The 25,263-nt window shown below is 42.7% G+C and overlaps 1 protein-coding gene across 2 annotated transcripts in view; it reads right to left on the reverse strand.

Annotated features, from left to right (window-relative positions):
- The window catches only part of SERINC3 (serine incorporator 3), a 31,903-nt gene that overhangs the window by 4,697 nt on the left and 1,943 nt on the right, over positions 1-25,263 (reverse strand). Inside the window, exons 2-10 of one of the 2 annotated variants that reach the window (XM_052651410.1) lie at positions 20,461-20,622; positions 19,707-19,897; positions 18,061-18,140; positions 17,270-17,407; positions 16,974-17,143; positions 16,097-16,187; positions 13,957-14,137; positions 12,089-12,316; positions 11,055-11,229 (exon numbers count right to left, since the gene is read on the reverse strand). In XM_052651410.1, coding sequence (XP_052507370.1) covers positions 11,091-11,229; positions 12,089-12,316; positions 13,957-14,137; positions 16,097-16,187; positions 16,974-17,143; positions 17,270-17,407; positions 18,061-18,140; positions 19,707-19,897; positions 20,461-20,622 — 1,380 coding nt within the window. In that variant the 3' untranslated portion in view covers positions 11,055-11,090. Of the gene's footprint in view, positions 1-7,746; positions 11,230-12,088; positions 12,317-13,956; positions 14,138-16,096; positions 16,188-16,973; positions 17,144-17,269; positions 17,408-18,060; positions 18,141-19,706; positions 19,898-20,460; positions 20,623-25,263 lie in introns of those variants that run through there. The other variant, XM_052651408.1, reaches the window with a different exon arrangement.

Below are 25,263 nucleotides of genomic sequence, written 5' to 3' on the forward strand. Positions count from 1 at the left end.
CAGCCTTAGATGTGTTTCTGTGGACAGGACACACGAGCCTCTGTGGGCCTCCAGCCTTCTCATCTGTAAAATGAGGCTGAATGAAGTGATGATGAGGGCCCTTTTGTCTACTAACGGGGCTCTGCGATTTGGTTATTTATTGAATGTTAGACATTGGTTTTCTGCCTAGAAAGAGCACTCTCTAGAAACCAGTGGTTGGATTCTGTATTTTTGTGGTTTGCATGGGCCTTCCCAAGAAGGATGCGTCATTGTTTTGGCCCTGTCTTTAAAGAAATGAGTGGACTCAGCAATACCCATTTTCCTTTCACAGGGAGGGTTAAACTTGAAAATGATGGCCTTTGTGAAGGCAGATGCGATGCCCATGATCTTGGATGAATTCCTTCCAACTCTGAGACTCTGGCTTATATTTTAAACTTGGCAATGGTAAAGGGTTAAATTAATTGGCATCTTAAAATTTGGCCTCTGGAAATAAGGGCAAGTTATTCTGGGACACCTGCACCCCAACCCACCTGAGTTTCTATCTCTCATGTCCTGCATTTTAGCACTTTAGACCCTTCCTGTCAAGAACTTAGCCTTAGCCCAAGCATCAAATTAGGTGGTTCATCTGATGGCTTTTGACCTATTTCCTTTCATTCATTCCATGCAAACTGTGTGTTGAAAAGTGATAAGTACTACGCATTGTGTGTGTTACCCTCTCTGTGCACTTGTTAGAGCGCAGCAGGCAAACTGAATGACTCGGTTAGGACTAGAACAGTCCTCTGATGTAAAGGCCAATCAGTTGTTCATAAGCTATTTGTCTCTCTCTAGCACTTTTTTAAATGTCTGGAGAAGTTGTTGGTGGAAATGACTTACCTCATTCGTGCCAATTCTAGGAAGAACTGTTTTCACCATAGAAACTAACCTTGGATGCTCTAAGGACCTGGCTGGGTGGGAGGTGTCAAAATACACACCCCGGCTGCCTCTAGTCCTGTCTAGACAGTGCCATGACAATGATGGTGTGACCACCATTGCTGGAAAGGTCTAAATGGGACAAGTGGGATGGCTGTAGTAATGAGTTCAGAACCCAACTGCCTGGGAGAACTGGTCACAGGTTTTCTTAGGTCCCAAAGAGGACAAAGATTAAAAAACAAACAACAAACAAAAAAACAATTAAAAAACAAACAGCCCCACCAAATTTCCAAGGCTTAAACTGTGCATTGCATTCCTGGCCAGTTGCCTTTGTCCATGTGTCTTAACATGGGGACGGCCAAGCTCATCTCCAGAAATTTCTCAAAGGCCAGGAAGGGTGTTACCCATTTCCCAGACCTTCCCAGTTAGATCAAGGAGCTGTTTCGTTCAGCTTCCGAAAGGAGTCAAAGCCAAGGGTTGTCTACCTTCTGGAGCTGCTGGAGCTGCTGTGTTTTATGTTGGCTCCAGGGAGAGCAAGTGGTTTTGGCACTTCAGGTTTGGTCCGAGCTGCGAAAGCAGGACCTCCCTGGGTGAAAAACGTGGGGGTCTCTGCCTGGCTTCTCTTTACGGCTGCCTCGGCAGGGCAGGGGAATGACCACAGGGGCACCCTGGGAGTTTCACTCAGCACTGGGGGGACAGTGACAGAGCAAGTAACTGAACACCAGGAGAACTGAGTGTTTTACTTAAGGGAAAAGTTCTGACTCATTTCAGACACCTGAAAAGGAACGTTTCCTGCAATTCAGGGCTATGTGCTGTAGGCAAGGGAAAGAAATAGTAAACCAGGAGACCCAAGTTCCAGCTTTACTTTGCCACGTGGCCTTGGTCAGCTGCTGAACATCCCTGAATCGTCCTATGATGAAGGGGGTCTACACTTGAGAGCCCTGAACCCTCTGTTCCTGGCATCGGAGGATTTGTTCTCCCCCGCCCACCCCACCCCCGCCATCTGAATGACTCTTTAGGCAGTTTAGGTCTGAATGAACTGACATCTAATGCTTCCAAATGAGTCTGTAAGCTTGGGTAATGGGGTGGGGGAGTTCTTCCTTCTCCTTTATACAGAATTCTGGAAAATTGTGCTTCTTCCTGGAATTCTGTTCTTTCATGGCCAGAGGCTGGGAGTAATCTACAGAAATAGCCAAAAGTGCAACAACCCTGGCTTCCCCTCTTGAGTTTCCGATTTCCTGTTGGCCAAGGTGGCCTCAGCTCTCTAGTACTTCATCCTGCTTTCACAAGGAGCAGCCTGTCCTTCAGTCAGTTCAGTCGCTCAGTCGTGTCCAACTCTTTGTTACTCCATGAACCACAGCACGCCAGGCTTCCCTGTTCTTCACCAACTCCCAGAGCTTGCTCAAACTCATGTCCATTGCACCGGTGATGCCATCCAACCATCTCATCCTCTGTCATCCCCTTCTCCTCCCGCCTTCAATCTTTCCCAGCATTGGGGTCTTTTCCAAGGAGTCAGTTCTTCGCATCAGGTGGCCAGAGTATTGGAGTTTCAACTTCAGCATCAGTCCTTCCAATGAATATTCAGGACTGATCTCCTTTATGACTACTGGCTGGTTTGATCTCCTTGCAGTTCAAGGGACTCTCAAGAATCTTCTCCAACACCACCAAAACAAAAGCATCAATTCTTTGGCGTGCAGCTTTCTTTATAGTCCAACTCTCACATCCATACATATGGAAAACTATAGCTTTGACTAGACGGACCTTTGTTGGCAGAGTAATGTCTCTGCTTTTTAATATGCTGTCTAGGTTGGTCATAGCTTTTCTTCCAAGGAGCAAGCGTCTTTTAATTTCATGGCTGCAGTCACCATCTGCAGTGATTTTGGAGCCCAGATAAAGTCTCACTGTTTCCATTGTTTCCCCATGTTTGCCACGAAGTGATGGGACCAGATGCCATGATCTTAATTTTTTGAATGCTGAGTTTTAAGCCAACTTTTTCACTTTCTTCTTTCACTTTCATCAAGAGGCTCTTTAGTTCTTTTTCGCTTTCTGCCATAAGGGTGGTGTCATCTGCATATCTGAGGCTATTGCTATTTCTCCCAGCAGTCTTGATTCCAGCTTCTTTTCCCTCCAGCCCAGCATTTCTCATGATGTACTCTGCATATAAGTTAAATAAGCAGGGTGACAATATACAGCCTTGATGTACTTCTTCCCCGATTTGGAACCAGTCTGTTGTTCCATGTCCAGTTCTAACTGTTGTTTCTTGACCTACATACAGATTTCTCAGGAGGCAGGTAAGGTGGTCTGTTATTCCCATCTCTTCAATTTTCCAGTTTCTTGTGGGTCACACAGAAAAAGGCTTTGGTGTAGTTCTCTTGCTTTTTCGATGATCCAGCAGATGTTGGCAATTTGATCTCGGGTTCCTCTGCCTTTTCTAAATCCAGCTTGAACATCTGGAAGTTCATGGTTCACATACTTTGAAGCCTGGCTTGGGAGAATTTTGAGCATTACTTTGCTAACGTGTGAGATGAGTTCAATTGTGTGGTAGTTTAAACTTTCTTTGGCATTGCCTTTCTTTGGGATTGGAATGAAAACTGACCTTTTCCAGTCCTGTGGCCACTGCTGGGTTTTCCAAATTTGCTGGCATATTCAGTGCAGCACTTTCACAGCATCATCTTTCAGGATTTGAAATAGCTCAACTGGAATTCCATCACCTCTACTAGCTTTGTTCATAGTGATGCTTCCTAAGGCCCATGTGACTTCACATTCCAGGATGCCTGGCTCTAGGTGAGTGATCACACCATTGTGGTTATCTGGCTCATGAAGATCTTTTTTTGTACAGTTCTGTGTATTCTTGCCACCTCTTCTTAATATCTTCTGCTTCTGTTAGGTCCATACCAATTCTGTCCTTTATTGTGCCCATCTTTGCATGAAGTGTTCCCTTGGTATCTCTAATTTTCTTGAAGAGATCTCTAGTCTTTCCATTCTATTGTTTTCCCCTATTTCTTTGCCTTGATCACTGAGGAAGGCTTTCTTAGCTCTCCTTGCTGTTGTTTGGAACTCTGCATTCAAATGGGTGTATCTTTCCTTTTCTCCTTTGCCTTTAGCGTCTCTTTTCTCAGCTATGTGTAAGGCCTCCTCAGACAGCCGTTTTGCCTTTTTGCATTTATTTTTCTTGGGGATGGTCTCGATCACTGCCTCCTGTACAATGTCACAAACCTGACATTGCTCAATGTCATGAGCCTATCCTTAAGAGCTTTACAAACATTTCAGTTCACAAGATACTACAGTTTTGCCAGAAAGAGAGTCAGGGTAATAAGAGATATTCTCCCTGAATTCCTGTGAGATGTTGAGCCTTTCAGAAATCTCCGTGGGTAGGCAGTTACTTTAAATGCTGTCTGATTCTCAGATCAGTTATGAGGTCGCTTTTTCATTTGGGTAGCCAAAAGCTATGGTACTGTTGTGGCATTATCATAATACCTCATTTTAAGGTTTTCCTTTGAAACCACTTCTTTCATTTAGGAAGTAAAATGTCCGCTAAGCTAATGATGTGTGGCTGTCCTGTGGCATGAGAGGTGTGGAGATCGCAAGCAGAAAACATGGCAACTGTTCAGGAAAGATGTCTAGTCCCACTAGACATCTGAAAAGCCACACTTTTCCTTGAGGTCTGTGAGTTTTGTAAATCTCGAATAAATTCCCTTCTGCTCTCCTGACACAGAAATGGCTTGAAATACAAGTAATATATAATGTCAGAGTCAGGTATTCCTTCATAGCCCTTGCTCCATGCGAAGGCCCAGGGTGATTTGTGAATAGCCTTGCTAGTGACTGTTCTGCTCTTTGCCAATTAGCCACTTGTCCTTTCATCTCACTGGGCACCATGTTTAGTTGGGCAGTTAAGTAGCTGCCATCCACTGGGATTCCTATGGATATGCCTTGATCTCTTGGCATATCAGGTGGAAACCTGTTACAATACTTGAAAGTTCTCTGGGGCCAAGAGCCTCTGACACTGACTCTGAAGGGGTTGGAGATGGACTAATTGTGACCAGATCGGGGCATCATTTCAGCCACTGGTTGCCTTCCTCGCTTCAAACTGAAATTCAGTTTGGCTTCAAGTATAGGGACACGTGGTGGTGGAGTCATCTACTTCAGTGTTTGTTTTGACCAAAAGTTTATTTTTCTAGTGCATTTTCTAAGTCAAAATGGTGAAAACGTAATTTCAGTATGCATGACTGGGTCTTAAATAATAAAAAATCTCTGTAAGACTGAGTGTGTGTGGAGTTCTTTTGTGACTATGGCAGTTTGGGTAAAGATTCTAAGTGTTTTATTTTTCATGGCCAGGGCTTCCAGCTGGTGAAGAATCCACATGCAATGTGGGAGACCTGGGTTCGGTCCCTGGGTCAGGAAGATCCCCTGGAGAAGGGAAAGACTACCCACTCCAGTGTTTTAGCCTGGAGAACTCCATGGGCTGAATAGTCCATGGCGTCACAAAGAGTTGGACACAACTGAGTGCCTTTCACTCCCTCACAGTGACCTGGGGAGAGCCTCTCACCTGCTGAGGTCAGAAGCGGGCGCTGTGGCAGCACGTGCATTTTCAAGGCAGCAGGCCAGCTGCCTCTGAAGATCAGGTGTGGTGAGAGGACACCCGTGTGAAGAAAGAAGTGGAGCGAGATGTCCACAGTGATACAGAGGGCCACTCGCGAGGCCCAGGTATACTTCCCAGACTGGCCTTGAACCCCGATAGCTAACAGTCCCTGAGTGCTCTTGTGGGCTGTGCATCCATCTTGTTGAGCACTTCATGTACAAAATGTCATTTAATCTTCAAGAACCCTTAATGAAATAGTATTATTGTTCCTGGGGGAGAAGGTACAGAAAAGCAGCTTGTCCAAGGACACACAGCTCTTAACAGTTAAGCAGCACTGGGATTCAAGGCCAGGCACTCTGACTGGAGCCCACAATCTCCTCCTGATGGCTGGAGTCAGCCCCCAGACAGACCATAGAAAGAAGGGAGGTATTTATAGAGTCAGAAAGCATCAGTGTAAAAAGTGGCTTGTTTTCTGGCTTCCTGGAGAATAGAAAGCAGAAGTTCCTAGTTTTTTGAGACCCAGATTGTAATTGAACACTTCATTCTGGAAGCACCTACAAGTAAACGCAAACTCCTTGAGGGTGACTTGGGTGTGGCCTGCTCAGCTCTGGTCGCCTGCTGCTTAGCTGTTTCTCTGACCTCATGGCTGTGTCTCTGCCCTCTGTTCATCTCTCCGGTCCCTGTCTGTGGCGGGTCTGGTTTGTTGGTGATGGGCCAGTTGAGAAACCCTCGGAATATCCATATGTTATTGCTGGCTTTGATGATGCAACAGTAAGTACTTGACACTGCAACATACCACCTCTTCAGGTCAGCATTCTCAAAGGAACTCTGTTTCTCATGTCTGGAAAGACAGAGTTCATGGATCCAATTCTTTTTACCGCCATAACAGTGTTAAAAGGATCAACTTAGGTACTTTAGGAGTTTTTTCTGTGAGTCAGCTCTTTCTGGTTTCTCTTCTAAAATACCCCTTAGTTTTCTCCAGTGACCACGCCTCACAGTACTTGTTCAGCACTTCTATACAATAAATGGCACCAAATGTTTCATGTTATCGCATTTAAAGCTGCTGAGTATGGATGGGGAACTCCCTTGTAGTCCAGTGGCTAAGACTCTGCACTCCCAACACAGGGGGCCTGATGTTCAATCCCTGGTCAGGGAACTAGATCCTACGTGCTGCAACTAAGAGTTCACATGCTACAACTAAGACCCGGCCCAGCCAAATTAATACAAAAAAAAATTATATATATATATATATGTATACTTTTAAAAGCTGGTAATAAATTCCTTTAAGGGCACTACTTTTATGGAAGAAAAGAGAAACTTTAACCAAATGTTTGCTCTCTTATCTGATAAGGTACCAACCCTCTTGGAATACACTGACCCAGTAGGACAGCAGTTACTGCCTTCAAGGAGCTACTAATTTTCCTTCATTAGTAATGGGTAGAGAGTCAGCTGGCCTGGCCCCCCTACGTGAAGCAGTCTCTATAGTTTATCTCCTACATCCTTACGGGCCAAGGGAGACTGGGATCTAAATCAGCCCTGGATTTGTTTCTCTGCTTTTCTTCTTACTAAAGTGTCTGTGGGCAAGACACTAGCCTCTCTACACCTCAGTGTGATCTACAAAAGGGAGAATCATCAACACTTTACAGAGCTGTGGATAATATCCGTTCCTTCCTTGGGACATGTTGCTGTTTGGGGGCAGCTCTCATTTTTCTTCACCTGAGGATGCAGGCACCATGTGACTGAAGTCACCCCACGGTAGTGAGGAGACTACTGAGCAGGTGGCCCGATTTGGGCAGTAACAGGATGGAGAGACCTACATGAAGTGTAAAGAGATGAACAGTAGCTCCCATTAATAAGCACGAGCCTGGCATCAGCCATCCATCCACGGAGATCAAATACGTGCCTCATAGTACTGAACAGTCACTTTAGCCTCAATATCTAAAAAGAAAAATATCATCAGTCAGGGACTGGAATGAACACAAAAGTTGTCGGGTTTAAATTAGGTCTGAGTTATGGTTTGGTCCAGAACATCAAAAGCACAGAAAACCAGGTCCACAGCCATTCTTTGGGAGTATCCTTGATTATCAAGAGTTTTATTTCCCATCCAACAGAATGCCTAGCAAGAGCAACCCAGAAAGGGAAATCCAAGAAGGGCCGACAAGCTTTCTCCCAGCTCTAAGCATGCAGAAGTGGCAGCCACACTGTTGCCTTTAATGAATTCCTAGGGCACACAGCTGACCTCGGAGCCAGGGCCCCCAATCAGCAACAGTGCAGGACAGACAGGCCTGCTTCATGGCGATGAGACACCAGGGGACTCTTCTAAAATGGGATGACACCATAGGTCTTAGGATTCAAAATACCCTCTTGCTTTACAGAGGAATCCTGACCTTACCTAAAATACTGATTTTTTTAAATGCATGTGTATGATTCAGCACTCAACATGTATAATTCACTTGAGTCTTGAGTACACCAGCCTAGACAGCATATTAAAAAGCAGAGACATTACTTTGCCAACAAAGGTCCATCTAGTCAAGGCTATGGTTTTTCCAGTGGTCATGTATGGATGTGAGAGTTGGACTATAAAGAAAGCTGAGTGCTGAAGAATTGGTGCTTTTGAACTGTGGTGTTGGAGAAGACTGTTGAGAGTTCCTTGGATTGCAAGGAGATCCAACCAGTCCATCTTAAAGGAGATCAGTCCTGGGTGTCCATTGGAAGGACTGATGTTGAAGCTGAAACTCCAACACTCTGACCACTTGATATGAAGACCTGACTCACTGGAAAAGACCCGATGCTGGGAGGGATTGTGGGCAGGAGAAGGGGACGACAGAGGATGAGATGGCTGGATGGCATCACTGACTCGATGGACACAGGTCTGGGTGAACTCCAGGAGTTGGTGATGGACAGGGAGGCCTGGCGTGCTGCAGTTCATGGGGTTGCAAAGAGTCGGACACAACTGAACGACTGAACTGAGCTGAACCTGAGTACACTACTGGCTGTCCCAGCAACAGGCCAGTTTTAACTTGATTTTATAACCAAGCAAAGTAGGGACACTGCCCCTTCGGTTTTAAAAGCGAATTTGTTATTTCAAATTAATATTGAAGTTATCATCACGAGAAAAAAATAAAAACTTTATTGGACTCTGTTACACTTATTTTACAGTTTAGTATTGCTTTTAAGTGACGTAAGGTGGGGGAGGGGTGGTACACGGTGATGTTTTTAAAGTTCAGGACCTTTAAAGGTCTTAATCTGGCTGGCCCTTCTTTAAGGAAAATGGGGTGACTTGCTTTACACCAGCAGAGTAAGGGGCTATACCTTCCCTAACTGTCCCCCACATCCCTGGCAATTTTCTCTCTGAGCCAGGGCATAAAGTACTGGTTTAAATGGTAGCAATTCCAACAGTTCCTATCAAGCCCTGCTTCCTGACCCCGCACCTACAGCTCAGCTGAGACTGTCCCCTCTAGGCCCTGTCTAATTCTGTAAGAACCCTCAAATCTCACCTCCATTAGATTACGGCTGAATATCTCTGACCTCTGACTATTGACCAGTCTCATTTTAGCCCATGTGGCGATGAGCAGCTACCACCAGCGTGCTTACAATGGTTAAGCACTTTGCAAAGTAATTTTACTCTCTAAATGCTCTTCTGTACCAAGATAAGCTTTCAAACAAAGGAAACACTGAGGCTCAGATGGCTTGTCATTTGCCTAAGGTTGTAAAGCATAGTATGTACTCAGTAAATATTTACTGACCAGCCTGACAGAAAATAAACCATGCTTCCAAACCAAACAGCCATCTTCAGAGCCCACCTCCATCTTTCTTCTAGCGCAGGTTGTTCCTCCACTTCTGGTTTTTCTCACCATATAAACAGAACCACCTGAGATTTCAGGTGGCTAAACTAGCATCACTCAGGAATCAACCTCTCTCCCACAGCTAATCAACTGCCAAGTTAAAACGTTTAATTACTGAGGAACTCTCAGCTGTCAATTTCTATTCTCACTTGCCTTCTCTGCTTCAGATCTCATAAGGACTGCCCCGGTCTCCTTCTCTAGATCCCATCTCTGTACATCAGCCGCAGTGACTGACGAGACCATCTGCCCACGGCACTCTATGTTCCCTGCTGCCCCTGCACAAGGTCCAAACTCTTCAGTGTGGTTTACAAAGCTCTTCGTGGCCTGGTCCCAGACCACTTCTCCCCATTAAAGCTCCACTGAACACAATGTATCTGTTTTTTAAATCTCCCTACCCTTCACATGCAGTCTATCCTTCAGCGGTGCCACTCCACTCCCCTATTCCTCTCATTCGTGAACTCCTAACGTTTCTTGGCTTAGACATCACTTGTCTCAGGAAGCCTACCATGACACTCCCCACCCGGCACCTCTCCTGTGAGTTCTCCGCAATTCCTGAATCACAGCACTAATTGCAACACCCTCTTTGAAACTCTAAGTCCAGGCCGGCAGAGCTGGTGCCTGTCACGTTTGCGGCTGTATCCCAGGCCTGACGGGGCCGGTACAGAACATGCAGTACACCGTCGCCGAGCACGCAGACTGCTCTATCCTACTTCCCTCTGTGCCACCTCTCCCAAAGAAGCTTCCAGAGAACGCAAGCCTTATCTCTCATCTACCCAAGTCTTGCCCAGGAAAGACATTTAGTAGAATTTCTGAATGAGTTCAAGACTTTACTCACTGGTCAGACCTTAAATTTTAGAAGGAACAGGAGAGCATTCTGGAAGATGCTTTATAAATCTTACTGCCCAAAAAAGTCTAAAAAAATGAAAAACCTAAAATGCTGCTAACTCATCAAAGCTGTTAAAGAAAGGACCTTAAAAAGTCTAAGTCTTTCTATTTTAATCAAATACCTTTATAGTGCAAATATATTCACATGCATTGATAGTTTTACATACTTGTAACAAGATAATGACATAGACTAAAGCTGCACCAGTTTTTCAAGTGAATCTTCAGCTTAACCAAACATACAAAGCGTTTATTGAAATTAACATTTCTAGCAAAGCCACAGGCTTGAATCAAGCAGCATCAATGCTGTAGTATAAAAAATAAAAAGGAAATAAAAAAACCTCAAGACATAGAAGCAGCAGCCATACCAACAACCCCTCTTCTGGGGCAAGACCTGCACACAGACTCCTTTCCCCAAGCACTGAGTTTAAGGACTGAACAGAGGGCCTGTATCACACAGTAAAGACTTTCACAGAAGAAAACTGTCAATATAAATGCATTATTATAATTATTTTGTTCTTTAAAGATACTGCAATAGAAATATATTAACGACAACCTCAAATATCCAACATTTTTGTCTTACATTTTAAATCAAAGTTGTAGGAACCTACAAGTCTTAATAAAGAACTCTCTTCACAGCACAGCTGTAGTTCACTTTAAAACACAATCTGTTCCTTTTGCTCTCTATCCTTACAAATAAACATAATAGAGATATAAATGAAAGGTTCTGATCCTGCATCAAGCATTATTCCATCTTGCCCTCCGATATAAACCTGGATATAGTCTTATTTGCAAAGCATTTGCTTAATATATTAGTTGAAGCGAAAGTAAACAGTAAGGGAGCTTTCAGCAATGGAGACCTTTATGAATTTCAGTGGTGTCCTTGGCACTCAGCTTCAGCTGAAGTCTCGATTGGTGAGGACAAGCGGAGCCACAAGGGTCCAGACGTAGAGGAGGAGGCAGAACCAGCTGGAACTGATCTTGACCCACACAGCTGGCCACTTGCTAGTCATGCTCTGGAAGTTTGCATCAGGGCTGAGAAAACGCCAGAGAGTTAGGTGGTTGCTGTTGTTTAGTCACTAAGTCCGACACTTTTGCAACCCCAGGGACTACAGCCTACCAGGCTCTTCTGTCCATGAGATTTCCCAGGCAAGAATACTCGAGTGGGTTGCCATGCCCTTCTCCAGGGGACCTTCCCAACCCAGGAATCGAACCCACATCTCCTGCTTGGCTGGCAGATTCTCTGAGCCACCTGGGAAGCCCCTGAGAGTTAAGTAAAGGAGCCTAATTTCAGCACATAGCGGCCCCTCAGCAAAAGCTAAGAAAGTCTCCACTGAAACTCGCCTGACACTCACTACTCTGTAGTCAGTTACCAGAAGGGACTTGAGAAAGTTGCTATTTTTTCATTTTTATGAGCAGGGGGCTCTGCCACTCAAACAGCTTTTATCTTTTAGCCTGCATGAAGAACTCTGACCATTCTTTGCAAAAAGTTCTTCAAGAACATCTGGCTATTCTACATACTGGTTAAATTCAAGACTGAAATGAATTTACTGAATTTTCCCTGCTTTACCAGATGTTTCCTTTGATCATAATACTCTACATGGCCATCTCTAGACAAAGAAAACTCAGGGAACAAAGACAAGTCAGATCACTTTATGTCATGATTTTCTCTCTTGAGTTACTCAAGTTTGGAAGGGCTTCCCATAATTTTCACTGTAGGCATTCCAACTGGATTTTAAATGCAAGAGGAGAAAAAAAATTCAGAAGTATTTCAGAAAAACGTGAGCACTGAACACACTTTCATTATATGGGTAAAAGAAGGGGATTCTGAGGTCAAGAGCTCTTACAGGCAACCCCAGGGGGCTAAGTGGGCATCCCCGTTCTCTGCCCCTACCTGTACCAGTTGGTCAAGGTCATCATGATGTACAGGGAGGCCGAGCAGAGCATGAGGTGGAACACGGAGTAGCTGTACTGCACCCCCTCTCGCTCGTTGTCCACTGCCCGCCGAGGCCGTCCGTCTTCCTCATCGCTGGCGCCATTGGCAGCCGTATCACGGAGGATCACGCTGTCACTTCCTGACAGCGTCAGCTTACTTACTTGGCTATTGCTGGAATTGCGGATGCTGCAAAGGGATCCCAGGAAGGTAAATCAGAAGGGGGCCATGAAGATGAAGTGCTGTCATGGGCCTGTACACGTGAAGGTTATTTCTAAACTGCTCCTGCTTTGGGGACTGAAGGGCTTCTGAAGGGTTTGCTTAAAGTTCTGATCCTAACAGTTACAATTTGGTGCTTTAACTGCCTGGAGGGGTTTCCCAGAATACACTATGCTTACGGTGTCTGCTCCCAGGATTTCAGAAGTATCTCTCCTTTGCTCAGAATGCAATGCCCGCCTTCGCCCAGCTAACTCACTCACTCTTTAACTCTCTAATCATACCGTGTCCTCTAGGAAGTCTTCTCTGACGTCACCCCATCACTAGGCTGGATTAAACTGCCCTAGCTCCTTATTCTTCCTTCTGCTGTATCACTTAACCACTCCTGTCTTCCTTGCTATTCACAAGGAATGACCTTCCGGCAATGACCTTAGTCATCTATGCATTTTTAATATACAGCAGATGCTCACTAAAAGTTTGTTAAATGATTGAATTTAAAAGTACATACAAATAAAGGACAAATTCCACATGAATATCTCAACAGACATTAAGAAAAGATTTTTTGGCAAAAATCTGATACTTTTTTATGATAAAAACTCAAACTAGAAATAGAAAACTTCCTCAAATTGATAAAGGGCCTCTATGAAAAAGTTGTATTTAATAGTGAAAGATTAAAAGCTTCCCTCTTAAGATCAAGAATCAAAGGAAATAAACAAAAATAGTCACAGAGAGCATGAAACAAATGAACATAGCTATAAGCCAATAAAACTTTATTTAGAGAAATAGGAAGTCAGCCCAAGCCAAAATATGGCTGCCAACCCATATTTTAAGCAATAATTAAAAAAAAGAAAAAAAGGGAAAAAAGGGTAAAACTACACATTATGTGTGCAAAGCTGTCCAAATTATGACAAATTCATATGTATTTCAGAACAGTATACTATTATACTATTATATAGTATGTTCTCTATTTTTAAATTATATATCAAGTGATATAAAATTATGTAACTATAAAAATATACATAATAATATAGATACAAATAGATTAATAGATAGTAAGTATAAGCAAAAGAAAAAAGTCTGAAATAATATGTGCCAAAATTTAACCACAGAAAAGGTGAATTTAGAGGGAGGACAATTTCATTTCCTACTTTAAACTGCCCTCCTTACACTGTTAGTTTATATAAATATATCCTGGCCTATTTGTATTATTTCACATTTTAAAATTATTAAAGTATCACACACTATTAGATAGACAATATCAATCAATAAAAATGGGTGAGAGAATGAGTACAAACTGCTAACATAGATTGTATCTGAGGTTTTGGATTAAATACCAACTTGAGCATTTCGTGCATAAGATTCTGCTAGTTCCATATATTTTTTACAATGATCATAAACAACACCCTAAAAAAAAGAGATAACCCAACCAAATTTCAGAGCCACTATTCTAGCTAATCTAGAGTCAGATCAGGTAAGGGCTTTATCTTCCTATACAAAGGAGAACATATCTCTTAGTAAGGCTGGGGAGAATTATTTCACAAGAAGATTTATTGAACTTATAGAAACATACACTTTAGGGTTAACTGAGGCAAGTCAAGGACTTTTTAACTTACCTAGAATAGGAAAGGGAGAGAACAAAGACTAACAGCCCAGTGAAATTCTCCTTATTCAGAGAAGGCCCGCTCTCTGACGGCACAGCAGGGGTAGGGGCTGGAGCAGTTGTATTCGCAGGGGCCAAGGTGGATGAGGCCATGTGCGTGATGATGCTCAACAGGCCAGGGTTGCAGGAACGATCTGACAATGAGAAACTGCTTTTTGTCTTTAGGGATAACTCATCGGGGTCCAAAAGGATTTGAGGGGTGTGTTTACACATCACTCAGTCATGGTAACAAAACACAATTTCAAACATAAGAATGTTATACTTCAAAGAACCTGCAACTGGGCAGTAAGTAACACATCTGTGTTGCAATCAAAGACTTGGTTTTCGATAGAGAGTAAAGAAAACTACAGCAACAGAGTATTTGTCCAATTTTATAAATGTCAATCTTGATTTAACTGGTTTTGAAGTTTAACTAGCAAGTCTTTGGGGCTCTACAGTTGTGTGCTTAAAGTATAAGGAGTTTACACAGACTTAGAGAAGGAACTTAAGAGTTACCAGGGGGAAGGGTGGCGGGGAGGTTGGGATGGACATCAGGGGGAAGGGTGGTGGGGAGGTTGGGATGGACATGTATACACTGCTGTGTTTAAAATGGATAACTAACAAGGACCTATTCTGCTCAATATTATGTAACAGCCTAAATGGGAAAATGTACAACTAAATCACTTTGCTGTACACCTGAAACTATCGCAACATTGTTAATCAAATATAATCCAATATAAAACAAAAAGTTTAAAAAAGATAAATTTGTTTGCAAAATCAGGTAGATTCAAAAAATTGGCCTGGTTATTTAAAAAAAAAAAGGCACAAGGAGTTTATCCCTATTCCTGTCTCTGCACAGTTATATAGGAATACAATAAAAATAAGTTGAGTCATCATTGGATGGTCTGCAGTAATGGTTTTCCTCGAAAACTAGTCCACAGTTCAGTTCAGTTCAGTCGCTCAGTCATGTCCAACTCTTTGCGACCCCATGAATCGCAGCACGCCAGGCCTCCCTGTCCATCACCATCTCCTGGAGTTCACTCAGATTCACGTTCATCGAGTCCGTGATGCCATCCAGCCATCTCATCCTCTGTCGTCCCCTTCTCCTCCTGCCCCCAATCCTCCCCAGCATCAGAGTCTTTCCCAATGAGTCAACTCTTCGCATGAGGTGGCCAAAGTACTGGAGTTTCAGCTTTAGCATCATTCCTTCCAAAGAAATCCCAGGGCTGATCTCCTTCAGAATGGACTGGTTGGATCTCCTTGCAGTCCAAGGGACTCTCAAGAGTCTTCTCCAGCACCACAGTTCAAAAGCATCAATTCTTCGGCGCTCAGCCTTCTTCACAGTCCAACTCTCACATCCATACATGACCACAGGAAAAACCATAGCCTTGACTAGACGGACCTCAGTCGCCAAAGTAATGTCTCTGCTTTTGAATATCCTATCTAGGTTGGTCATAACTTTCCTTCCAAGGAGTAAACGTCTTTTAATTTCCTGGCTGCAGTCACCATCTGCAGTGATTTTGGAGCCCCAAAAATAAAGTCTGACACTGTTTCCACTGCTTCCCCATCTACATACTATATTGAGAAACAATCCCTTAAGACCTACAAAAGGAGATTTCCTGCAGCTATTTCTTCTGAAGCCTGTACCACCAACATAAAATTCAATTAACGTAATTCTACAAAGGGCCAAAACAATGTTGCCTTGTTCAGCCCTTAACTAATCTGATTTAGTCCGGGTAAAAGCCTGGACATATCAAGGTCCTTCAGGTGGTCCTTTAGGCTTTCAGCTCTGAACAGCTAGGAGCAGACATGGAGAATAAAATTTGAGAGGTAAATACCAAAGGCATTGTACATTTAAGTGAAGTTTTTGTTTGTTCATTTGTTTGTCTGACATTTGCTCCAGCTCTAGTTCTGGCACCCACCAAAGAAGTTATTTCGTACTTTCTTTTACTCCTGGTGTGCATGGCACAGCTTGTGGGATCTTAAGTTTCCCAACCAGGGATCAAGCCTACACCCACAACAGTGAAAGCTGAGTCCTAACCGCTGCACTGCCAGAGAACTCCCATTTCTTACTTTCTTTCCATCAAATGCATGTGCTTTTAAAATTTGCTTACCAGGTTCATTGGACATGGCTGACCACGTGAGGTACATGGTGTAGAGGGTGATGAGAGAAGACTGCAGGAGGCCAGAACGAGGCTGGTGTTCCTATGGAATCAAAAAGAAAACAATAGGAACTGCAAGGGCTGAATTTCTAAAAACGTACTTCCTGGGACCCACTGAGCTGCTATTGAGAACCTTTCGATTCTGCTTGACAGATGAAAGATGACAAGTAACCTTTCAGTTTAAGTTAGCTTGAAAAATAACCAAGAAAGAGGAGGCATATACCACCTATTCTCAGGCATTTCATAACCCTGGAAATTCCTGTGTATCATACAAAGGCTTGGATTTACCACTAGTTCCCTGGTATAGTGAAATCAAAGCTAAGCCTTGCCCTTAACTAGCGAGGTAATTCATCAACTCTCTGGACCTTCAGTTTTCTCACTTTTAAAAGGAGAGGTGATGTTCTTTTCATATTTCATATCTGAAGATCCATGAATTTTTAAAATATGGTATTTAAATGAGGAAACTCAGGAGCATGAGTTGTTTTAAATATTAAAATCGTATTTTTCTAGTTTAATTCCCCTAAAATATCTCTGCTAAAGATTTCTAAGACTCATTCTTGTGATATAAACAATTTTATAAGGATAATAAATTCTCAAGTTACATAGTTTTTTCCCCCTTAAATAATAGGGAAATTATTCATTTAATTATAATACTGACATTCAATGGCACATTTTATGATTAATTATGAAGACTTTATCATGCTACAGTAGAAAAACGTTTAAGTAGATAAACTTGGACATAAATTCATATAAAAGGTTACCTAGGTTTCAAGTTTAGCATTAATTAAAAATCTCTCATAGGAGGAAGAAGCAGAAATCATAACCATACCTGAATTTTTGGATGGATTGACAAAACAGAAATCACCACGCAAAGGATCAGATTAAAACTGATGAAGAACTTGTTTTCTGTGCAGCCATCTGGTTTGGTGTAGTATTTGTACAGCAACCCGGCAAAGATGATTGACAGGATATAAAACAAGCTTGTGATAGACAGTAAAGCTAGAAAATAGAAAATGAACATGAATGCTCACAGTTATAACAAACTTTTAAACTAACGAGGATCAATTTTCACCCAGTTTAACGTAGTATAATGCAGTGTGGCTCTCATAGGGGTTTGACACCTACCGGCATACCAGCATCTTGGATTCCCTTCTTCCATTCGATTTACCCATGATTCATTCCAAGAGTGAGCAAAGTCTACCAACAGCACCAGCTGGATGAGGATGAAGAAGAAAGCCCCTATCATGCCAACAACAAACCAGGCTACAAACCAAAAGCACAAAGTTATTCTTTACCACAGGAGCAACATATCAGAGTGTTACTGTCCAACACACTAAAAAGGTTTCAAGTAAGAAAAGGTAATAATAAGACATATTCTGTCTTGAGCAGTACAGCAAGATTATCGCAATTCCAAACTCAAAGGCATTCTGTGACAGGTGTTCTGTTGGGTTTCAGACCTTTTAAAATCTATTCTAGCTTGTGCTAAGGAGAGCCCATGGTCTGACATTACAAATGGGAAAGATATAAGCCCTTTCCTTTACTCATAGGGATATAAATCACAGTGGAAATCCACAGATGCCATATGATGCCACAAAAAGGAAGCGGGTTAAAACGGGGATAGTGGAGTACATGGTTACAAGTCCTTATGTTGACAAACCGGATTAATTTCATACTGCCAAGTGAGAAGGGAAACCTAAAATACTGGCAAACAATTAACATCTGGTTTCAGAATAGCTGAGAAGTGGGCTGAATGTCTCCTGGCTTTAATCAGTCAATTAATATCTTAATATTAGTATCAAGTCATGATAATTGAACACCATCTCACTTAATTACCAGTTCTGCAAAATCAGTAATGAATGTAGTCATCTATAGAGTTTGTGTACATTATAATTAGCCCCTGTTATAGTGAACCATACCTGTGTTGAAGTGGCCTCCAGGAATATAGAAAGATCCAACCATGATACCAACAATGGCAGCAATTTTGAAGAACCAAAATCTATTAAAATATAAAAGTACACTTATCAAATGCTAATTTTTCCCTTTCATTGAGAAAATAAACTTCTGATATGTAAAAATAAAGCCTTACTAGCCACTTTCAACATGATTGGGCTTGTTTCTTCATCTGACATGAAGCTACTTCACTCAGTATTTCACTCGATTTGAGGACAAATATTAGCAGAGACCCAATCATTCACGTTAATAAGAAAGAAACACATTACCTTAGAGTTTCCCTGCTTTAACAGCTCGTTAAAGAACTCCTCCATTTGTGGCCTTGCCTTCAAAAGGCTTGTCTAAATTTTTTCAAATTTCATACCTTCCTACCTACAGCCTAGATAATATATCCCAAGACTCTTTAACCACCCCTATAGATACTTGCCTCTGATGTATGGGTTGCTACAGCAACGGGGACTTAAGCTATTTTTCAGAAACCGGGAGTTAGTTTTTGTCCAGTTCAAGCTGGTTAACACTGGTTGGGACTACTGATCCTACAACAGGGCCTGCACAGGGTGTTCAATGAATTCAGAGTGCCAAAAACCCCACCCCCTGATTATGCTAAGTATCCTGTTAAAGACAGTGAAAGTGAAGTTGCTCAGTCGCTCTTTGTGACTCCATGGACACCAGGCTCCTCTGTCCATGGGATTTTCTAGCCAAGAATACTGGAGTGGGGTGCCATTTCAGGCTTGTAATTAAGACAAAGACCTGTGCAGAACACCGGTTACAGCAGCTATTCCTTACCTTCCCATTCCCACAAGTGAGACTACCCTGCTTCTTTACCCCGTAAGCATCTACAGCCTCTGGCCTTCAGGGAGGCGGATCCAAGATGTGTCTTCCGGGCTCTGCTGCAAATCTCAGCATCTCAGTTTGGCAAGCTGCACACCAGGCAACGGGACACAAACCCCTTGCCCTCAATCACACAGCTCATCACAAGTCCAAACCTGGCTTTTACTCAACCTTTAAACACTACTTTGCATGGCAGCGCGGAAAGCAAGCAGCTTTGGAGCTGAACAGATTGGAGTTTCAATCCCAGCGCCAACCCTCTCTAGCTGAGAGATCTCAGGCAATTTCTTTAACCTCTCTGAAATACGTGTAAAAGAGGAACCGGGGATCAGGAGTGGGAAGCGACAGAACATGTGAATCAGTGCCCCAAATATATTCACTATTTATCTTTCTGTATCCTGTCTAAACATATCAGGTACATGTTTATCTTTTAACAATAGAAAAAAAAATGTGTGTTTCTGTGTGTGAAGTGCCTAGTACAATGCTTGAACGGTTTCATAGGTGTGCAGAGAAATATAGGAACCTGATGCAAAAATATTTTTTAAAAATACTAAATAAATAAATAATACAAAAAAAAAAGATTCTCGTTGTCCACTCTACCTCCGCTATACTGCAGGGCTCCAACTGAAAATGACCTTGACACAACTTCCCATGTATAATAGATGAGAAGTACATCTGGGCCACTGATTATATACTGCACTGCTTTCATCAAAATGGCAACATTAACCGCTGAAGGCGAAGATACAACACTGTGACAAGTTAACAATAAATAATTCCTACCTACCCATTGTGTATGGCTGCTCTGGGATCTTTACTCGTTTTCACATTTAACATGAGCAGAGAAAAGGCAAAGAAGAAGACGGCCAAGGCAAAGTTGATTCGATACACAGCTTTATAACGAACCAGCACATCACAATCTTTATCCATAATATCAGTAATCCTGGTACTAAGTCCTTCATCACAGAATCCAGGTATCTGGAAAGAAAAAACATTTTAATGCTAAGGGAATATCCACATTTAAAGAGAGATTCGATCCCACCACAGAAAAGCCTGGATTTCTAAAACCGGCCACTTCAACAACTGCAAGACCTTCCTGTGGGACTTTTCGCTTTGGCTTTCAGTTCACTTACAATCTTGTCACCGAACAATATAAACAAGTTGCATTTTAAAAATAAATGTCAAGTGCTCTCTTTTTGGCCCTTCTCTGCAAATAAAGGCTAGTCTAGATTAAAATATACTTTATTTAAAAGAGCTTTGAGGCCACTCTTTTAGTATCTTCTCGAAAGTTGTTAGACGAAAGATGTTGCTTCTGATACTACCTTTACTTTGGGAAAAGATTAATACCTTCCTACTCTGTCTTGACTAGAACTGAAATGTACGATCCCAACCAATCCACTGAACTTGATTGAGTTTCACAACAGTGAAGAAATAAATACTAATTACAACTAAAATTTTTGCAAAACATAAAATAATTAAAACCACTACATTAATAATGTTACTCGTTACTGTAATGTTAATGTAATGTTACTTCTACTTACCTTTTTCAGCTGAGTCTCCATCCCCTCATGAAACATGATAAAACAGACAACGGTGCCCAGGAAGAGGATGAAAGCGTAGATGAGGCGAGTCAAGGTGGAATTCTTACTGCTGGGACAGCAACTGCACAGCAAACACGACGCTCCGCCACAAAGGCACGGGACCTGCAACGGACAGAGCATCGCCGCGTGAGACGGCCTTCAGCGGCCCCTTCCCGGCATCCAGGACAGAGGCCAGGCACCCCAGGCTCCGAGAGCCTTCTCTGAGAGTCAGAGCTGGGAGCAAGTGGTTAAAAGCATGAGCTCTTGTCGGAGCCGCGTTAGGCATTACTGACAAAATAGAGGCATGGCCCTAAACCCCCCCCCTTTGTTCCGTAGGCACACACCCAGAATGAGGAGTTAGGCTTTGTGATTCTGACTTGTGTTTTCCTTTCCTCTGCTGAGTTGACTGAAGAGAATATTAAGGTGCTTACTGTTTTTGAGAGGAGCAAGAGAAGGCATAAAGCCTTCTGCAGCTGTGCTCAAAGAATAATTCATAAAGTTACCACTGACATTTGTTCAAGGACTTTTACAAAAGAGTGTTCCAGGGTGAGCACAGAGGCCGCAGCTTGAGACCATGGGAGGGATTCCTATCTGAGGCCCATTTGTGAGGAAAATGTTTATGGCAAAGAAGTTTGCTGAATTTAGGGCTTAGGAATAATTAAAATAGTTAGAAGCTAAAGATTTAACGATTGCTGTAACGTTAGCATATTCTACTATAGCTTATAGAAATTAGGGACTTTAGAGATATTATTAGCTAGAAGCCCTTTCTAAGAAATAGTGAGCTTAGGATACTAGGGGCAAACAGGACTTAGAAAGATACGATATAAACTGAGGAATGCGGTATGCAGCCCAGACGTTAGCATGAGTTACAGTGTATTCACAAGGACACATGAGAAGAAGTAGATAAGAGAATCGCTGAGGAAGGAACTCCTTTTGAGGGGCAACAATGATTTTCGGAGAAAAATAAATCTGGGTCAATGGGAACTAAAAATATCAAACCTCTGACCTAATGCTTTTGTAAAAGTATAAAAGAGAATCATAAGCTTGAAATAAACAGGCAGTCCAAAGAAAGACTGAGAGGCTGCCTCAGTTTCTCTCTCGCCAACGCCGTCCATCCTGAGGGTATCCCTGGATCCTGCTGAGGCTGGACCCCAGCAAGCTCTGGAGTCAGTGTTATTTCTACCATTTTACCTCAGCAAGTTACAAAATGTAAGCTTATTTCTCCATGTGTAAAATAAACTCAGTAACAGAATCTTCCTCCTTCAGACACTGCTGTATTAAATGAGCACTCAACACAGTACTTAAAACATAGTAAAGGCCCACTAAGTGTTGGTTATGTTCCCACAGACAGCATATTTTGTTTAAAAACAATATATCTTAATACTGAGAAAAACTGAAACCTAACTCCACCTGCTGATTTCTGAGAATCCTAGCTACCAAATCTAATATTACAGCATGAGGCAACATTACACAGAAACCCTTACAAATAACAGAAGCAAAAGACTTTTGACTCCACTGAAGAGTAACCCAGAGACTCCTCAAAATTAAACACAGAATTATCATATGACCCAGTAATTCCAACTCACACATACACCCAAAAGAACTGAAGCAAGTATTCAAACAAAATTTGGACATGAATGTTCCAAACAGCACCATCTACAACTGTTGAAAGGCAGAGACCACCTAAATGCCCATCGGCTGGTGAATGGATAAATAGCATATAGATAACCACAAAGGGCAGAATATTATCTAGCCATAAAAATGAAGTACTGATAGCTGGTACAACATGGGTGAACCTCGAAAACATGATGCCAAGTGAAAGAAGCCAGACACAAAAGGTCACATACTGTGTGATTTCATTCATATGAAATACCCAAAACAGGTCGATCTGGAGACAGAAAGCAGAGGAGTGGTTTCCAGAGGCTGGATGAGAGCTGACTGCTAAGTGGACACTGAGTTTCTCTTTGGGGTGGTGAGAATGTTCTGGAACCAGACATACGTTATGACAGCACAACATGTGAATGTACTAAATGACACAATTATACTCTTTAAAATAGTTAATCTTATGTTATGTGAACTTCCCCTCACTTGAAAAAAAGTCACCTGGATCTTTGGTCAGCTAAACTCTCCTAACAAGCATTCCAGACGAGAGGACATGCTTTGAGCCGTTCTTCTATATGCCTGATTAGGAAACCACTTGAATTGCTTTGACAGGTGACGTTATCAAGGCACATTACAAGGATAGGCTAATTCAGAATCATCAGCAGAAACAGCAGATGCAGACACTGGGGGATTCTGGTTTACAGTATGGCCCCAGTGATAATCTTTTATGAGATAATGTCAGCAGTATATAGCACCTAGCATAATTTCTTTCATAGCAGGGGCTCCATATATCACGATAACCAGTAATATCCATAATCAAAACAGCCATGGGGAATTGACCACCCAGCCCCAGTCTTCAATTCTTAACTACAGTCTGGGTCAAAAGACCATAACAGAAGTCTGTGTCTGGTCATAGATAGAGATACAGACATTTTACAGCTAAAAACAATGACACTAATTGCTTCCAGTTCATTTTGTCTGCACTCACATGCTTCTAACTCCTTTAGCTGTTTTTCCTCTAGCCAATTAAATTAATAATAACTGCCCACTGTTTGCTATTAATTGAATTATGTCTTCCAAAATTCATACGTTTATGTCCTAATCCCCAGTACCTCAGAATGTGACCTGATTTGGAAACAGGGTCAATACAGATATAACTCCGTAAAATGATGTCTTACTGGAGAAAAGTGGGCCCCTAATCAAACATGACTGGTGTCATACAAAGGAGAAATCTGAACACAGTTGAGCATCACAGAGAGATCATCATGCAAAGATGAAGGCAGAAATCTATAAACCAAGGAACACCAAAGATTGCTGCCAAACCACTAGGAACTAGGGAAGAAGCCTGGAACAGAGTTCCGGGAACCAACCTGGCTGACACCTTAATCTCAGACTTCTAGCCTCCAAATGACGAGCCAATTGATTTCTATTATTTAAGTCATCCACTTTGTGGTCTTTTGTTATCCAGCCCTGGCAAACCAGTACACCTACTTACTTGTTTATAACTGTCTGTACCTGGAGTGGGCAGGGGATGACCACCTAGCATTCTATCTTTTGCACCTTTACACAATAGGTACTCAAACTGCAGAACAAACGTATCTTACTATATGTTATGTCACTCCCCTATTTTCATGATCTGTGTGCAGGTTAGAAAAGAATTTCCAGACACGAGACAGAATAAGAGAAGAGTTTACTGGAGTGGGAGTCTGGCTGTTAGCACAGAGGGCCAACCTCCTGACAGACCATGGAGAGCCACCTGTTAGAACAGCGGGCCGGTTCAAGGGAGAGCAGACCCCTTCGAGAGTTACTAGGAGACCTGGGTTTGATCCCTGGGTCGGGAAGATTCCCCTGGGGAAGGGAATGGTACCCACTCCAGTAATTTTGCCTGGAGAAGTCCATGCAGGGAGGAGCCTGGCAGGCTACAGTCCATGGGGTGGCAGAGAATCGGACACAACTGAACAACTAACACTATCACTTTTCACTTTTATAGCCTCAAGACCAAAAAAAACCCTGCTGGAAGGGTGGCATTAGGTGCTTGGTTAGGGTGCTAGAGGGTGAGTATTACGGTGAGTATTTGTACCTAATATGGGGTCAGGGAGCAGGCTGGTTTAGATCAGGGGGGTTCATGGCAACAGTTGCTATGGGGCTCAGACAGTTCCAGAGATGACCTTGGTGTGGAGCTCCGCATCTGTGACCTTGGTATAAGGCTCCACACCTATCTCCGTAAATAACTCTACTTGAGATAAGCCGGAACCTGGGACCCTTTCCCAGAGTGCTTGCACCTGGACCAACCCTTGAGCAGCAGAATACAAAGAAACTGTAAGGGACTAAAAATAACTGCCTGCATGAACAATAAGATACAACAGGGCCATAAACCAACTGCTACTTCTGAGCCGCTGAGAGTAAAACAGCACAGGGTATTGTGCATGGTCCCTGCATGTAACAGCAGCAAGGCGGGGTGGGGGGGGGGGGGCAAGCAGACAGCTTCAGCCACATCTCTTACTCAACCCACTGATCTGTCCCTACCCACATCCCATTTAAGGAACCAGATCCTCCACCCCTTGGGAGCAAGCAAAGGCACCTGTTGCTTGTTTTTCCTTCCTCCTGCTTGCCTGAAATTCTTGTCTGGCCTCCTACTAATTTTTATTGATTAAAGAGTCCAAGGACCCAGGCATACTCTTCCTGTTGCCCGGGTCAAACACCTTGCAGTCATCCTGATGCCTTCTTTTCCCAAAACTCTCATGCCATTTATCAGCACATCAGCTCGAACCTCAAAATGTATCCGGAATCTAGCTACTTTCATAGCATCCTCAGTTATCACACTGGTCCAGTCACCACTATCATCTCTCACCTGGATTAAATGCAATAGCTCCTATCTTGCTGCTACAGTAACCCATTCAGAACCCTGAGTTAGTATAAAAATTATTTTAAGATGAAAACATGTGAGATTCCAAAGACACAGGGGGGAAAATGCCCTCTCAGAGCATTTCTCATCTGACTGAATGTAGCAACTGCCATAAATTCTCTCTCCAAGGGAGTTTTATTGCCTTGAAGAAGAGAAAAAGACCTCTGCACTCACATAAGCAAGTACTATCACACACTTTCTTATCTCCTGTTTGTTCTCCTAAAAACCCATTGCCCTTTCCTAAAGAAACCTCTTTG

This window comes from Budorcas taxicolor, chromosome 13 (assembly GCF_023091745.1).
Source record: "Budorcas taxicolor isolate Tak-1 chromosome 13, Takin1.1, whole genome shotgun sequence".
Taxonomy (NCBI): Eukaryota; Metazoa; Chordata; class Mammalia; order Artiodactyla; family Bovidae; genus Budorcas; species Budorcas taxicolor.